The sequence below is a fragment of the Mizuhopecten yessoensis genome, unplaced genomic scaffold (genome assembly GCF_002113885.1).
Source record: "Mizuhopecten yessoensis strain PY_sf001 unplaced genomic scaffold, ASM211388v2 scaffold716211, whole genome shotgun sequence".
Lineage (NCBI taxonomy): Eukaryota > Metazoa > Mollusca > Bivalvia > Pectinida > Pectinidae > Mizuhopecten > Mizuhopecten yessoensis.
The window spans coordinates 137,776-151,912 of record NW_018480003.1 but is presented as its reverse complement, the minus strand read 5'-3'; the positions used below and the strand labels follow the sequence as shown (position 1 = coordinate 151,912).

At 36.1% G+C, this 14,137-nt stretch overlaps 1 protein-coding gene across 7 annotated transcripts in view; it reads left to right on the top strand.

The window, feature by feature from the left end:
- The window catches only part of LOC110442109 (E3 ubiquitin-protein ligase HUWE1-like), a 90,627-nt gene that overhangs the window by 39,387 nt on the left and 37,103 nt on the right, over nucleotides 1-14,137 (top strand). For all 7 annotated transcript variants that reach the window (XM_021485552.1, XM_021485554.1, XM_021485556.1 and 4 more), the window contains exons 34-44: nucleotides 1,444-1,539; nucleotides 1,766-1,898; nucleotides 6,723-6,847; nucleotides 7,242-7,388; nucleotides 7,605-7,723; nucleotides 11,283-11,370; nucleotides 11,921-12,036; nucleotides 12,200-12,251; nucleotides 12,683-12,818; nucleotides 13,226-13,322; nucleotides 13,782-14,022. In XM_021485552.1, coding sequence (XP_021341227.1) covers nucleotides 1,444-1,539; nucleotides 1,766-1,898; nucleotides 6,723-6,847; nucleotides 7,242-7,388; nucleotides 7,605-7,723; nucleotides 11,283-11,370; nucleotides 11,921-12,036; nucleotides 12,200-12,251; nucleotides 12,683-12,818; nucleotides 13,226-13,322; nucleotides 13,782-14,022 — 1,350 coding nt within the window. The remainder of the gene's footprint in view (nucleotides 1-1,443; nucleotides 1,540-1,765; nucleotides 1,899-6,722; nucleotides 6,848-7,241; nucleotides 7,389-7,604; nucleotides 7,724-11,282; nucleotides 11,371-11,920; nucleotides 12,037-12,199; nucleotides 12,252-12,682; nucleotides 12,819-13,225; nucleotides 13,323-13,781; nucleotides 14,023-14,137) is intronic.

The window sequence follows — 14,137 nt, the reverse complement described above, 5'->3', positions numbered from 1 at the left end:
TAGACTTTCCAGTGATGATTATATCATAGACAAGCATATGTCATAATATCCTTGATGATATATTGATAGCGACTGAGGAAAGCACAAGTCTTGGAACAACAGGATAAATGAGAGTGTCAATTGTCCATGAATAAGGTTTGATTGGGAATGGGAGTGAAAATATATAGAACAAAGTATTCCACTGGAAAATAGGGTTGGTACAATCTTTCATCTGATGTACATCTAGAAGGGTTAAATATAATTTGAGGATAATTTTATTAAACACTAAATAGTCTTATCTGCAAAAGTGTGCTTGCAAGTTGTGGAACTGAGGTAGTTTTAAATACTATTATATATGTTAAATATGTGAGAACAACCCCAGTTAATCTTCGTTCTTTACACCTGAGTTTATGTAAGCTGTTTGAATGAAATTCTATTGAATTTCCCTCCTCTCGCCCAGTATTTTGCATGAATTTCACTTAATATTTATATAACTTCTGATAAATTTGGAAATATTGAAACCGTGTTTGTGACGGGGCATCTTTAAGCTTTGCAGTGCTAGACTTTCCAGTGATGAATATATCATAGACAAGCATATGTCATAATATCCTTGATGATATATTGATAGCGACTGAGGAAAGCACAAGTCTTGGCACAACAGGATAAATGAAAGTGTCAATTGTCCATGAATAAGGTTTGATTGGGAATGGGAGTGAAAATATATAGAACAAAGTATTCCACTGGAAAATAGGGTTGGTACAATCTTTCATTTGATTTACATAAAGAAGGACTTCAATAATTTGAGGATAATTTCATTAAATACTGAATAGTCTTGCCACAAAATTGTGGTTAAAAACCCCATATAGAAACTCCTGGTTTCTATCCTCTCGCTCAATATTTGTCATGAATTTTACTGATATTAGATACAAGATTGATAAATAAGGAAACTTTGAAACTGAATTTGTGATGGGGCATAGACTTTCCAGTGATGATTATATCATAGACAAGCATATGTCATAATATCCTTGATGATATATTGATAGCGACTGAGGAAAGTTCGGTTGATTGATTGAACGCTAAAGGGACTATAAGTAAGTTAGTAGTGACTGAGGAAAGACAAACATTTATAAATTGTGTTAATGGTCAGTCAGAATGGAAAGGAAACCATTTGCTGATCAAGTATGGGTTTGCAATCTTGTGACTCCTTGCCCTTACAGCACTATGCTACAATTGAGAAATTCAAGAAGGACAACTGAAGAATGAAGAAATTGTCCAAACTCTTCATATTTAATTAGGGAATATGGTTTGTTTTGTTGATATTAACATTTAATGTGTGAAATTATTAGTAGAGATCTTTGCTATATAGTCTTGGTACACCTTTCACTCTACAAGTGAGTGTGACATTGTTGAATAAAATGAACAAAAATTCAAGGTTCATGAGTTAATCATTTCCTTTGTTTGTAGCCCCTTGGCATGGTACTGGAGATGTCTGAGGAGGATCAAATGATGCGAGCCATAGCCATGTCCTTAGGCGACAATATCCTTATGTCTACTGACGAGGTAGGTATTCTAAGCAGGAAGACCCCTAACCATGTCCCTAGGCAGATACCTGACCAATAGCTATTAGCCTAAACAAATGATGTGAAAAGAGAATGTCATAAGAAGTATCTAGAATTTCATTCATAACCCATGGCCATAGAGCTGTATTGGTGGGTTTTATAGAGCTAATTTAACAAGTGTCATGTGTGAGAAAAAGGTGTACTTGAACAAATGTATTGTATTACAGAGTGGACCGAGTAGTTCTTCCTCCAAACAGGAGCCGCCCAAACCCGAGGAGACCGAAATCGATGAAAAACAAGAGAAAGAGGAACCACTTGATCGGACGACGATTGACCAGTTCACCGACACCGTCATGCCTGGTAAATATCTGCAGTAGTGTTTTTAGCTCACCTGGCACGATGGGGTCTCGTGTTTACCCCTTGGGAGGGGGTAAACTTTCCTATAGTTTATAAAGGGAAATCACATTTTGGACCAACATTTGTTTAATTTCCATTGGAAGTTATTCAATTTGGGTTAGCATTATCAGTATTGGATAGCAGTTTGATGGTATGCACATATGAGCCCTGACTGACCCCCCGGGGCTGATGGTTGGGGCCAAAAAGGGTCAAATTGACTGAAATTTCACAAATCTTTTTCTCAAAGACCCTGATATGGTAGAATCAAACACTCTTCATAGATGGAAGGGTCTTTAGGTGCTCTACCAAAATTGTGAATTTTATGACCCTGGGGTCTCACGTTTACCCCTGGGGAGGGGGTAAACTTTACTATAGTTTATATAGGGAAATCACATTTTGGACCAACATTTGTTTAATTTCCATTGGAAGTTATTCAATTTGGGTTAGCATTATCAGTATTGGATAGCAGTTTGATGGTATGCACGTATGAGCCCTGACTGACCCCCCGGGGCTGATGGGTGGGGTCAAAAAGGGTTTAATTGACAGAAATTTAAAAAAAAATTCTTCTCAAAGATATGGTAGAATCAAACACTCTTCATAGATGGAAGTGTCTTAAGGTTTATGACCCTAGGGTCTCACGTTTACCCCCTGGGGAAGGAGGGGGGCAAAATTTATTATGGTTTATAATGGCAAATGATACTTTGAATATTACATGTTGATAACTTCATTGGAATTATAACCCTGAGTTGACAGTTTGATACTTTGAAAATTTTGAGTCAGCCCTACCCCCAAGGGCTGTAGGGTGGGGCCCAAAGGAGTCAGTGTGCTAAAATTTCTTCATTTTCCTTGTTTAGAATCAGAGGTGCTAGTTTCAAATCCTTTTTAGTCTTAAATCTGTATGCTAGATATTGAATAAGGTGGTTTTATTATGCCATGGCGCGTCGTCCGTCCGTCGTCCGTCAACTTTTCCTTTAAACAACTTCTTCTGAAGAATAAAAAGGTATAGAATCTTTATTTTTGATTGATGGCTTCCTTGGATGGAGCCAAACAACGTTTGAGAATGAAAACTAGTTTGACCTACTTTCAAGGTCACGGTGTTCGAATATGTCAAACAGTTCAAACAGCTTCTTCTGAAGAACTGAAAGGTATAGAATCTTTATTTTTGATTGATGGCTTCCTTGGATAGAGCCCGATCCAGTTTGAGAATGAAAATGACCTTGCCATTCTTTCAAGGTCACAGGGGTCAAATATGTCAAAATCTTCAAATGCCTTCTTCTGAAGAACGGACAGGCCTAGAGTCATGATATTTGGCTGAAAGCTTCGTTGGTAGGAGCCCTACAAAGTTTGAGAATGAAAAGGACCTTGACCTCTTTTCAAGGTCACAGGGGTCAAATATGTCAAAATCTTCAAATGCCTTCTTCTGAAGAACGGACAGGCCTAGAGTCATGATATTTGGCTGAAAGCTTCGTTGGTAGGAGCCCTACAAAGTTTGAGAACGAAAATGACCTTGACCTGTTTTCAAGGTCGCAAGGGTCAAATATGTCAAAATCTTCAAATGCCTTCTTCTGAAGAATAAAAAGGTATAGAATCTTTATTTTTGATTGATGGCTTCCTTGGATGGAGCCAAACAACGTTTGAGAATGAAAAGGACCTTGACCTCTTTTCAAGGTCACAGGGGTCATATATGTCAAAAGCTTCAAATGACTTCTTACAAGATTGATAAATAAGGAAACTTTGAAACTGCATTTGTGATGGGGCATAGACTTTCCAGGGATGATTATATCATAGTCAAGCATATGTCATAATAATCTTTATATTTGGCTGCGGGCTTCCTGGGGTAGAGACCAACAAAGTTTGCGAGGGAAATATTTTTAGTGCAATATAATATTTAATGAGAATATTTTGCTATGACTGCTTAAATATTCAGGTGAGCGATACAGGCCCTCTTGGGCCTCTTGTTGTTTTTTGTCACTGAATAATATTTCTGTTCGTGTTAAAAACACCCTCAACTCTCTGTCTAACTCTCTCAGGTGACCTTTACGGCCCATGGGCCTCTTGTTTTAGTACTGAGAAAAAGGTATTAGTATTTGGTATTCTTTAATCATTAGAATATAGTGATGATTAAAAACTTAAGGGGAAAAAAAGCTTCTGTCCATGTGGGTATGGAATCTCTTTTCTGAAATTTCCAGTTGTTTGTATGAAAAGATGTTTAAAGCCATATTACTGTTATAATAGACTGTTCTGAATGGAAATGACCAAGGCTTTTCTGTAAACAGTCACTGACAGAAACCTTCCAGTGATGATTATATCATAGACAAGAATATGTCATAATATCTTTGATGTTATATTGATAACGATATTTTGCTATGACTGCTTAAATATTCTAGATATTGAATAAGGGGGTTTTATTATGCCATGGCGCGTCGCCCGTCCGTCGTCCGTCAACTTTTCCTTTAAACAACTTCTTCTGAAGAACGGAAAGGTATAGAATCTTCATATTTGGCTGATGGCTTCCTGGGATAAAGCCCCACTGTGATGGGGCATAGACTTTCCAGGGATGATTATATCATAGACAAGAATATGTCATAATATCTTTGATGTTATATTGATAACGATATTTTGCTATGACTGCTTAAATATTCAGGTGAGCGATACAGGCCCTCTTGGGCCTCTTGTTGTTTTTTGTCACTGAATAATATTTCTGTTCGTGTTAAAAACAAAATCAACTCTCTGTATAAATATATCAGGTGACCTTTAAGGCCCATGGGCCTCTTGTTTTAGTACTGAGAAAAAAGTATTAGTATTTGGTATTCTTTAATCATTAGAATATAGTGATGATTAAAAACTTAAGGGGAAAAAAAGCTTCTGTCCATGTGGGTATGGAATCTCTTTTCTGAAATTTCCAGTTGTTTGTATGAAAAGATGTTTAAAGCCATATTACTGTTATAATAGACTGTTCTGAATGGAAATGACCAAGGCTTTTCTGTAAACAGTCACTGACAGAAACCTTCCAGTGATGATTATATCATAGACAAGCATATGTCATAATATCCTTGATGATATATTGATAGCTACTGAGGAAGTGTTTGGACTTTTGTTAGCTTTCAAACCTAGAAAAAAGGTTGCTCTGGACATAATGCTTTAATAGTTATTTGTAAGAATTTTGCGAAGATATTGAAACAAAGTAAAAAAAGTAGTAAGCTGTAAGTTTGTGTACAATATTTATTTTTCCAATTAAGCCAGTACATGTCTGACCGTTCTTTAAATAAACTTGGTACATATTTGAATCTAGGGTTTAAGTACCACTTGTCAAATCTGTGAAGTGTTGATGGTACAATTTAGATATAAAAAATCAGTTTTGGTGTATTGATGTTGAAGTCCTTGTTGAAGATCCTGTGTCATATTTATTTATTGAAAGAAATTTTGTGTAAGAAGCAGTTGATGTCAACTGCTTAGAAAATTTTTCTGTGATGAATATATCATAGACAAGCATATGTCATAATATCCTTGATGATATATTGATAGCGACTGAGGAAAGATTTTACTTGTTATTTCTTTAGAATTTGAATATTTTTAGAGAATTTCTACTCCTTAACAAGACTGAAGTGATTCCCACAAAACCTAATGCAGCATTTCTGTTAGTCACATAGCTTTTCTTTCTGCCATTACATGTAAAATGGTAAAACCACTGGCATGACATTAGATTTAATCTTCAATTGCAAATGTAGCATCCAACTTGCTGAAATTTCTGATGTCATTATTAAAAAAGGTTTTGAAAGGATTTTAGGCTATTAAATTAAAAATCCTGTTGAAAGTTGCAAAATATGGATAATAAGTAATACAATTACCCAAGTATTATATCTTTCATTGGCTGGATGAGGCTGAACTTTTTCTGTGATGAATATATCATAGATAAGCATATGTCATAATATCCTTGATGATATATTGATAGTGACTGAGGAAGTGTTTGGACTTTTGTTAGCTTTCAAACTTAGAAAGGAAGCTGCTCCTGACAAAATGTTTAATTATTTTGTAAAACCAACGATACAGAAAAAAGTAAAAATAAATATTTTATAAATTCATAATGGAAATGCTTGCCAATAGGATGAGAGAACAAAATAAGGAGTAAGTGTGTACAATATTTATCGTTCAAAGCCAGTTCATGTCTGATAGTTACTTCAGAACCTTTCCTGTGATGAATATATCATAGACAAGCATATGTCATAATAATCTTGATGATATATTGATAGCGACTGAGGAAAGTTTTGTCTCATTCTTTGTTCAGACTTAACGATATTATTTTATAAATTTCTCTGTCCCAAACAACAGTATGAAATCGTTCTCTCAAATCCTAATACAAACAATTCTGTTAAGAGTCTTTTACTCTCATTACGGGTAAATCTGAATGACCAACTAGAATGAAAGTAAGTTTGAATTTCAGAACAGATATTTTATTTAATTCTGTTTTGCTTTGATAACTCATGTCACCATATAAACTTATGTAATGAACTGATACCACCCAAAATATTCTTTCCCATGATGAGTATCAAAGACAAGCATATGTCATAATATCTTTGATGATATATTGATAACGACTGAGGAAAGTAAGATAGAGGTTGTAGAAGCAGTAAAACCAAGTGAATAGGCAGTAGGAGAAAGTTTTAGGCTTCCCTGATTAATCACTAGATGAAAGGATAGAATTTCAATTTAATGCTGTCACTTGTTAGTCACAACCTAGTTTGACATTCAGACATTGTTTGGGTTGAGTTATAAGTTTATGTATTTTAGGTTGTCTGACACTACTTGACACACTCCCAGAGACGGTGTATCGTGTTTGTGACCTGCTCATTGTTGTTACACAGAGGAATGGGTTGGAATGGCAGAAACGTGTCCTGTCCTCTCTTGTTCAGGAGGTGAGCTCAATACCTATAAATACATGACTGTACACAGGCAAATTCCCTGTACGGCTGTTGAAGTGTGTCATGGGAAATCATCTGTCAATATCTTAAGTGATGTTTTAATAGGGCCTAGGGAAGTTAATCATTTGCAGGGATTTTGGTTCCAGATATTAAGAGAATGTTTATCTTTATAATGAACCTTTAAGAATATGCTATGGATGATGGCTTTAATCTCTGCAAATGTGAAAACACCTGTTTATTTTTGGCTTGATGTTCAGATTATATATATTTTTGACAGTTTTTGTATTGTTAAAAATATTTAGTAATAATAATGAATTTTGCTATTATGTTGCTAGTTGCTAAATGTGAGGAAGCTGTACGATATACTTATGTGTTGCTTGTATTTCAGGTTCAGTCCCTTGGTCAGAAGCTACTGTCTGTGGGTCATGTCTGTCCCTCAGACGAGCCCCAGTCAGGCTCTAATGACAAGAAGGCATTCCATCCCGACTCCTGCAAATTTGCTACTCGACTTCACCTGTTTAGCCTGCTGTTTGAGGTATGAGGCTTGAGATCACCACTCTGGTACCTATAATTTCTATTTGGTGCTTAGTTTTATTTCCGCTATACTCATGGTCTTGAAAATATGGAGATATATAGTGTGTGATAGCTGCAACTAAGGCCTGTGAACAGCTTATACTGAACTGTAAGTATTGCATAGTTACATATATATGTGAGATGTCCAGGTAGTACCGCTGTTTCTTGGTTGTTGTAGGAGGCGAGGATGCCATGTGCAGAGACTGTGGAAAAGGTCTACCTCACCGACCTCCTGGTACAGGTGCTCAGTAGTGGGCAGGAGTTCCTCACCGCCAACCGAGATTATGTCTCACCAAAGTAAGTCACTCTCCCCAATCATACATACAGGGACTCTGTCTCACCAAAGTAAATCACTCTCCCCGTTCATACATACAAGGACTCTGTCTCACCAAAGTAAGTCACTCTCCCTAATCATACATACAGGGACTCTGTCTCACCAAAGTAAGTCACTCTCCCCAATCATACATACAGGGACTCTGTCTCACCAAAGTAAATCACTCTCCCCGTTCATACATACAAGGGCTCTGTCTCACCAAAGTAAGTCACTCTCCCCAACCATACATACAGGGACTCTGTCTCACCAAAGTAAATCACTCTCCCCGAAGTAGTCTGAAAACCTTGTACTCAAAATCATCAGAGAATAATCCATCAAATTTAATCGACTTTCACCCTGAACTGTTGATGTCTTAGTATTTCTGCCAAACCTGTGGTGTACAGAAACCTCTAGGTTGATGCTATCTTTTTCCAATGATGAATATATCATAGACAAGCATATGTCATAATATCCTTGATGATATATTGATAGCGACTAAGGAATGATTGGCTGATTGCTTGAATGCTAGTACTAAAGGGACTGTTAGAAAGTCATCCTCTCCACTCAAACAGTGAAGGTACCCTCGGCAGAGTAAGCTATCCTCCAAACTCAAACCCCACCTTGACTTTGTTCCCACCAAAGAAAGTCACCATATCCGCTCAAACCCTACAGGTACTATGTTTCACATTAGAAAGTTACCCTCCCCACTCAAACCCTACAGGTACTTTGTTTCACATTAGTAAGTTACCCAAGGGTCCCCACTCAAACATTACAGGTACTATGTTTCTCATTAGTAAGTTACCCTCCTCACTCAAACCCTACAGGGACATTGTTTCACATCAGTAAGTTACCCTCCCCACTCTAACCCTACAGGTACTTTGTTTCACGTAACTATGTTACCCTCCCCACTAAACCCTACAGGTACTTTTTTTCACATTAGTAAGTTACCCTCCCCACTCTAACCCTACAGGTACTTTGTTTCACGTAACTATGTTACCCTCCCCACTAAACCCTACAGGTACTTTGTTTCACTTAACTATGTTACCCTCCCCACTAAACCCTACAGGGACATTGTTTCACGTAAATATGTTACCCTCCCCACTAAACCCTACAGGTACTTTTTTTCACGTAACTATGTTACCCTCCCCACTAAACCCTACAGGTACTTTGTTTCACATATGGGAAAGCTACCCTCCCCACTCAAACCTTGCAGGGACTGTCAGTGTCGCACATAAGTAACTTACTCCCCCGATCCCCTCCCATCATAAACCCAACTGATATTCTCACCAATGGAAGTCACTCTGCAAATGTCCCCATTTAGACAGAGACTAGTCAACCAAACTAACACTAAGCACTTTCCACACTCAAAACTAGAAGGGAATGTGTCTTATGTAAAAACCTTGGGTTAGAACCCCTCTCTTTCCAGTGATGAATATATCATAGACAAGCATATGTCATAATATCCTTGATGATATATTGATAGCGACTGAGGAAAGCACAAGTCTTGGAACAACAGGATAAATGAGAGTGTCAATTGTCAATGATTATGGTTTGATTGGGAATGGGAGTGACAATATATAGCACAAAGTGTTCCGCTGGAAAATAGGGTTGGTACAATCTTTCATTTGATTTAAATATAGAAGGACTTCAATAATTTGAGGATAATTTCATTAAATACTGAAATGCTTTACCACAAAACGATGGTTAAAAACCCCATATAGCACCTCCTGCAATTTGTGAAATTGAGGTAGTTTTAAATACTATTAGGTATTAGATAAGTGTTATCACACTATTACCACTCCCACTTGATCTGCGTCCTTTTCACCTGAGTTTATGTAGGTCTGTTTGAGTTACATACTATCTGGTTTCTATCCTCTCGCTCAATATTTGTCATGAATTCACTGATATTAGATACAAGATTGATAAATAAGGAAACTTTGAAACTGAATTGTGATGGGGCATAGACTTTCCAGTGATGAATATATCATAGACAAGCATATGTCATAATATCCTTGATGATATATTGATAGCGACTGAGGAAAGCACAAGTCTTGGAACAATAGGATAAATGAGAGTGTCAATTGTCCATGATTATGGTTTGGTTGGGAATGGGAGTGAAAATATATAGAACAAAGTATTCCACTGGAAAATAGGGTTGGTACAATCTTTCATCTGATGTACATTTAGAAGGGTTAAATATAATTTGAGGATAATTTTATTAAACACTAAATAGTCTTATCTGCAAAAGTGTGCTTGCAAGTTGTGGAACTGAAGTAGTTTAAAATACTATTATATGTTAAATATGTGAGAACAACCCCAGTTAATCTTCGTCCTTTTCACCTGAGTTTATGTAAGCTGTTTGAATGATATTCTATCAAGTTTCTCTCCTCTTGCTCAATATTTTGCATGAATTTCACTTAATATTTATATAACTTCTGATGAATTTGGAAATATTGAAACCGTATTTTTGATGGGGCATCTGTAAGCTTTGCAGTGCTAGACTTTCCAGTGATGAATATATCATAGACAAGCATATGTCATAATATCCTTGATGATATATTGATAGTGACTGAGGAAAGTTTTTAATTGTTCTTTGTTATGAATTTGGAATGTTTTGTGAGAATTTCTACTCCTAACCAAAATATGAAGTCATTCCCTCAATGGTCACAAAGCCTTTGCTTCGCCATAACATGTAAAATGGTAAAACCAATTACAATGACAGTAGATTTAATATTCAATTGCGAATGTAACAGCCCGATTCCTGAAGTTTCTGATGTCACTTTAAAAAAGTGTTTTGAAATTATTTTACCCTAATTGTAAATCCTTATAAAACTTTAAAGTTAAAAACTGTTGATCAATGAGAATAAGTAGTTCATTTTCACAAGGTCAAGTAATATATATCATTGATTGACTGGATGAGGTACTTCAGAATCTTTCCTCTGATGAATATATCATAGACAAGCATATGTCATAATATCCTTGATGATATATTGATAGCGACTGAGGAAAGTTTGGTTGATTGATTGACATTTAATTCAAAATTCAACAGTGAGGGATAGAATGTTGAAAATGGCACATTGCATAGCAAGAAATATTCCATTTATACATATGATAAACATATGTATCAAAACATGATTTGGTGATCTATTCCAAATGTTTTTATGTCAATAGCAAACAGTTCCTGTTAAAATCAGACTTTGTCTACATGGTTGTTTTTTTGTGAAAAAGTATTTAGCAAAACACATTTAAAATGCACAACTCATCTGCCCTATATTCTTCATTCCTTACCAAGTACTAGAATTTTGTATTTTATTTTCTTCATGTTTACTTTCCTTAAATATTTTGTATCCAGAATGAAGAGTGTTCATTACAATTATAAAAATAATGAAATTTAGTTTTACTGGAAGAAAGTGGATCCCAATGATATTTTCATTTAAGATTAAAAATTTCATTAGTTGATTTAATTGGATTTTGAAGATGAAAACGTAAATGAAAGTTTGAGAATTAAAGACCATATATTGGAGTGGTACTTTTGTGTTTTAGATGGCTAGCACCAATGCTGCTGTTACTGGACCTGTATGAAAAAGTATCTGTGATATCTAGGCGTAAGGTGGATGCTGAGAAACTATTGGTAAGTCTCCATTGCTGCATTGATATCAAGGCTATCTGTGACCCTTCTGTTTGTGTGCACAGCAGCTTTTTCCAACACCTGTATTGTCCAATCAGATTCAGTTGATAGAATTTTAACAATGTTTGTAGCCTGATTTAGTATAATTTGATAGAAATCTTGTTTTAAACCACAATGACTTTAAATAGAACTAACCCTAAGCATTATTTTGAATGTGGTAGAATGTCCTTCTGATTTTAGTCACAGTAATTGTAAGAATTCACTTTCCAGTGATGAATATATCATAGACAAGCATATGTCATAATATCCTTGATGATATATTGATAGCGACTGAGGAAAGAAGAACAAAATTATCATGACCTTTTAAATCTGGGACGTCGCAGTTTTGTGTTTTTGAATAATGATGTTAGCTCTAGAGACTAGAGAACAAGGTCAGATGTCTTGGAAAACTCCCCACTAACTACGACAGCTTTACTCTCACTTTTAAGAGTAATCTTAAAAATGAATAATATCTATAAAGAGATCATATCATATTTTGATTTGGCTTTGACAGGCGGCCAGTCATACGTGGAAGTGGTTTGATGACAGTACAGGGCGCTGGTGTAAATACAGTCTGGGCAACAACAAGACCATCGACGATGCTTACCAGTCGGGAGAGTCCAGCATCAGGTAGGTCACATGTTTGTTGTGTTGGCCTTCATCAGGTCGTAAAATGTCTTCACCTTAAGCATGAATCAATCTGTTAGTGGACAATTTTGTTTCAGCTCAATAACTTGACTATTTATCCTTGTGGCTGTATTACTTACTATTGGTATTGTAATGTGGTTTGTAGGTTCCAGGCTGGCAGAAGGCGATACACGGTCCACTTTAACACCATGATGCAGGTAACATCATTAGCACTCTCTATACAATTTTGATCTCATATCATTTCTGGACACTTAAGCCTTGTTTTACAGTGGTTCAATGTAGGATAGAAATATATCTTGCAAGACAGCTGTCACATGGTGGTGACTTATCATATGTTGGTGTGGGAGATTACACAAGGGTTGTGGAGTTCAGGTTCATAATCAAGGATTACTAGGCTTCTGATCACATATTTACAAACAGTAATAGAATTTTCATATCCACCATGATTGAAAAAACTACTTTATATTACAACAATAATGAAACAAGATCTACCAGATTTTACTATAAATCACTTATGTTGTCCTGAATGATGTGCCTAAGAGGTCCTAATCATTAAACAATTGTTGTTTAAATGACCAGATTTTACTTGTGAAATGCAGGTAACAAAATTTTACTAAATACATAACAGGTTAACGAGGAGACAGGTAACAGGCGGCCCATCATGCTGACTTTGCCTACTGTGGAGGAGAAACAACAGGCAGAACAGGGTGATAAGAAGGTCTCGAACAAGGAGGGTGAAGCTTCCCAGCCCAGTCCTGTGTCTGGTAGGCATGAACCAACATTTTCTACTGGTAGATATGTTATTGTTTTAATTATTTGCTGTTGAACACAATGCCCAATGACATCAGGTACACAATTTACACTGAATTCAGCATATAGGGTAATTGTTGAATACTGAAGAGATCAAGTTCTCAGGCTGTGTTGATGCAAAATGTTTTAATATTTTGTTTTTTACATTGAAAAATAGCATGAATTCAGGCTACAGATTGATTGTTTAAATTAAGACCAAATTCCCCATGGTTTGGTCATTGGACAGGGTTTATGGTGTAGTACATGTATTATAAAGTCTTAAAGGGTTCTACAAATATCTATGAATTATTGACGTATTGATCCACAGAAATCTCAGAATTCATTGTCTCAGTTTTGCCATATGCATTCTATTCTTATTCAGAGAGTAAAATGGAAACAGAACCTGTTGAGAGAAAGATAACGAGAGAAACAAAGATTGTGAACGGCTTAAACTCGGATCAGATTACCAGTGTTATAAGGTGAGTGTCGAGGAATATAAAATTGTTTCTGTGGACATTCAAGCCATAGAAACTAAGGAAAAAAAAGGTTTTACTTGAATGTATTTTGGAAATTTTACCTCCTCGTGAAAATATTTCTGAAGACAAAGTTTCTCCTAACAAAAGCAAGTTCATGCAATTTGAAAAAAGAATCAGTCTTTTGATTTCATATGACTGAATATACAACATCAGTATAGATACACTTTTGAATATACATTTTTTACACTATGATAAAAATCTCCAGTTCAGTTGACCATTACATATACAGTGATACTTGTCTTATTTGACCTGAATATTCAGACTAACAGCTGAAATCCTATATCTAAAAAAAAAAATAAGATCCATGTATTCTGACACCCTGTCTTTTCCAAGCCAAACTTGTTGGAGCGCACTGGGTGGGGGATTAAACTGGTTTCACTTTGTAATTGTTTCCTTTGACAGGTCTGTGGTGGCCCTACTAAACATTCCAGTGGAAGCTGAGAGTCTTCATGCAGCCTTGCGCCTCATCCTACGACTGACACGAGAACACAAATTTGCTGTCTTGTTTGCAGAACTTGGAGGGCCAAAAGTGTTGCTGAACCTCACACAGGCTTCAGCTTTTCCGGGCTTTGTTTCTCTTGCCACTCTCATCTTTAGACATATCCTTGAGGAACCTGCATCTCTAAAGTACTGCATGGAAAAGGTAATACAATCCGATCACTCCATAGATATATTTTCATATTTTGATTCATTAAAATAAATCAGTCATGCTTTATATCAAAATGATAGAGATACTTTGTTAATTCTGTGCAAATGTT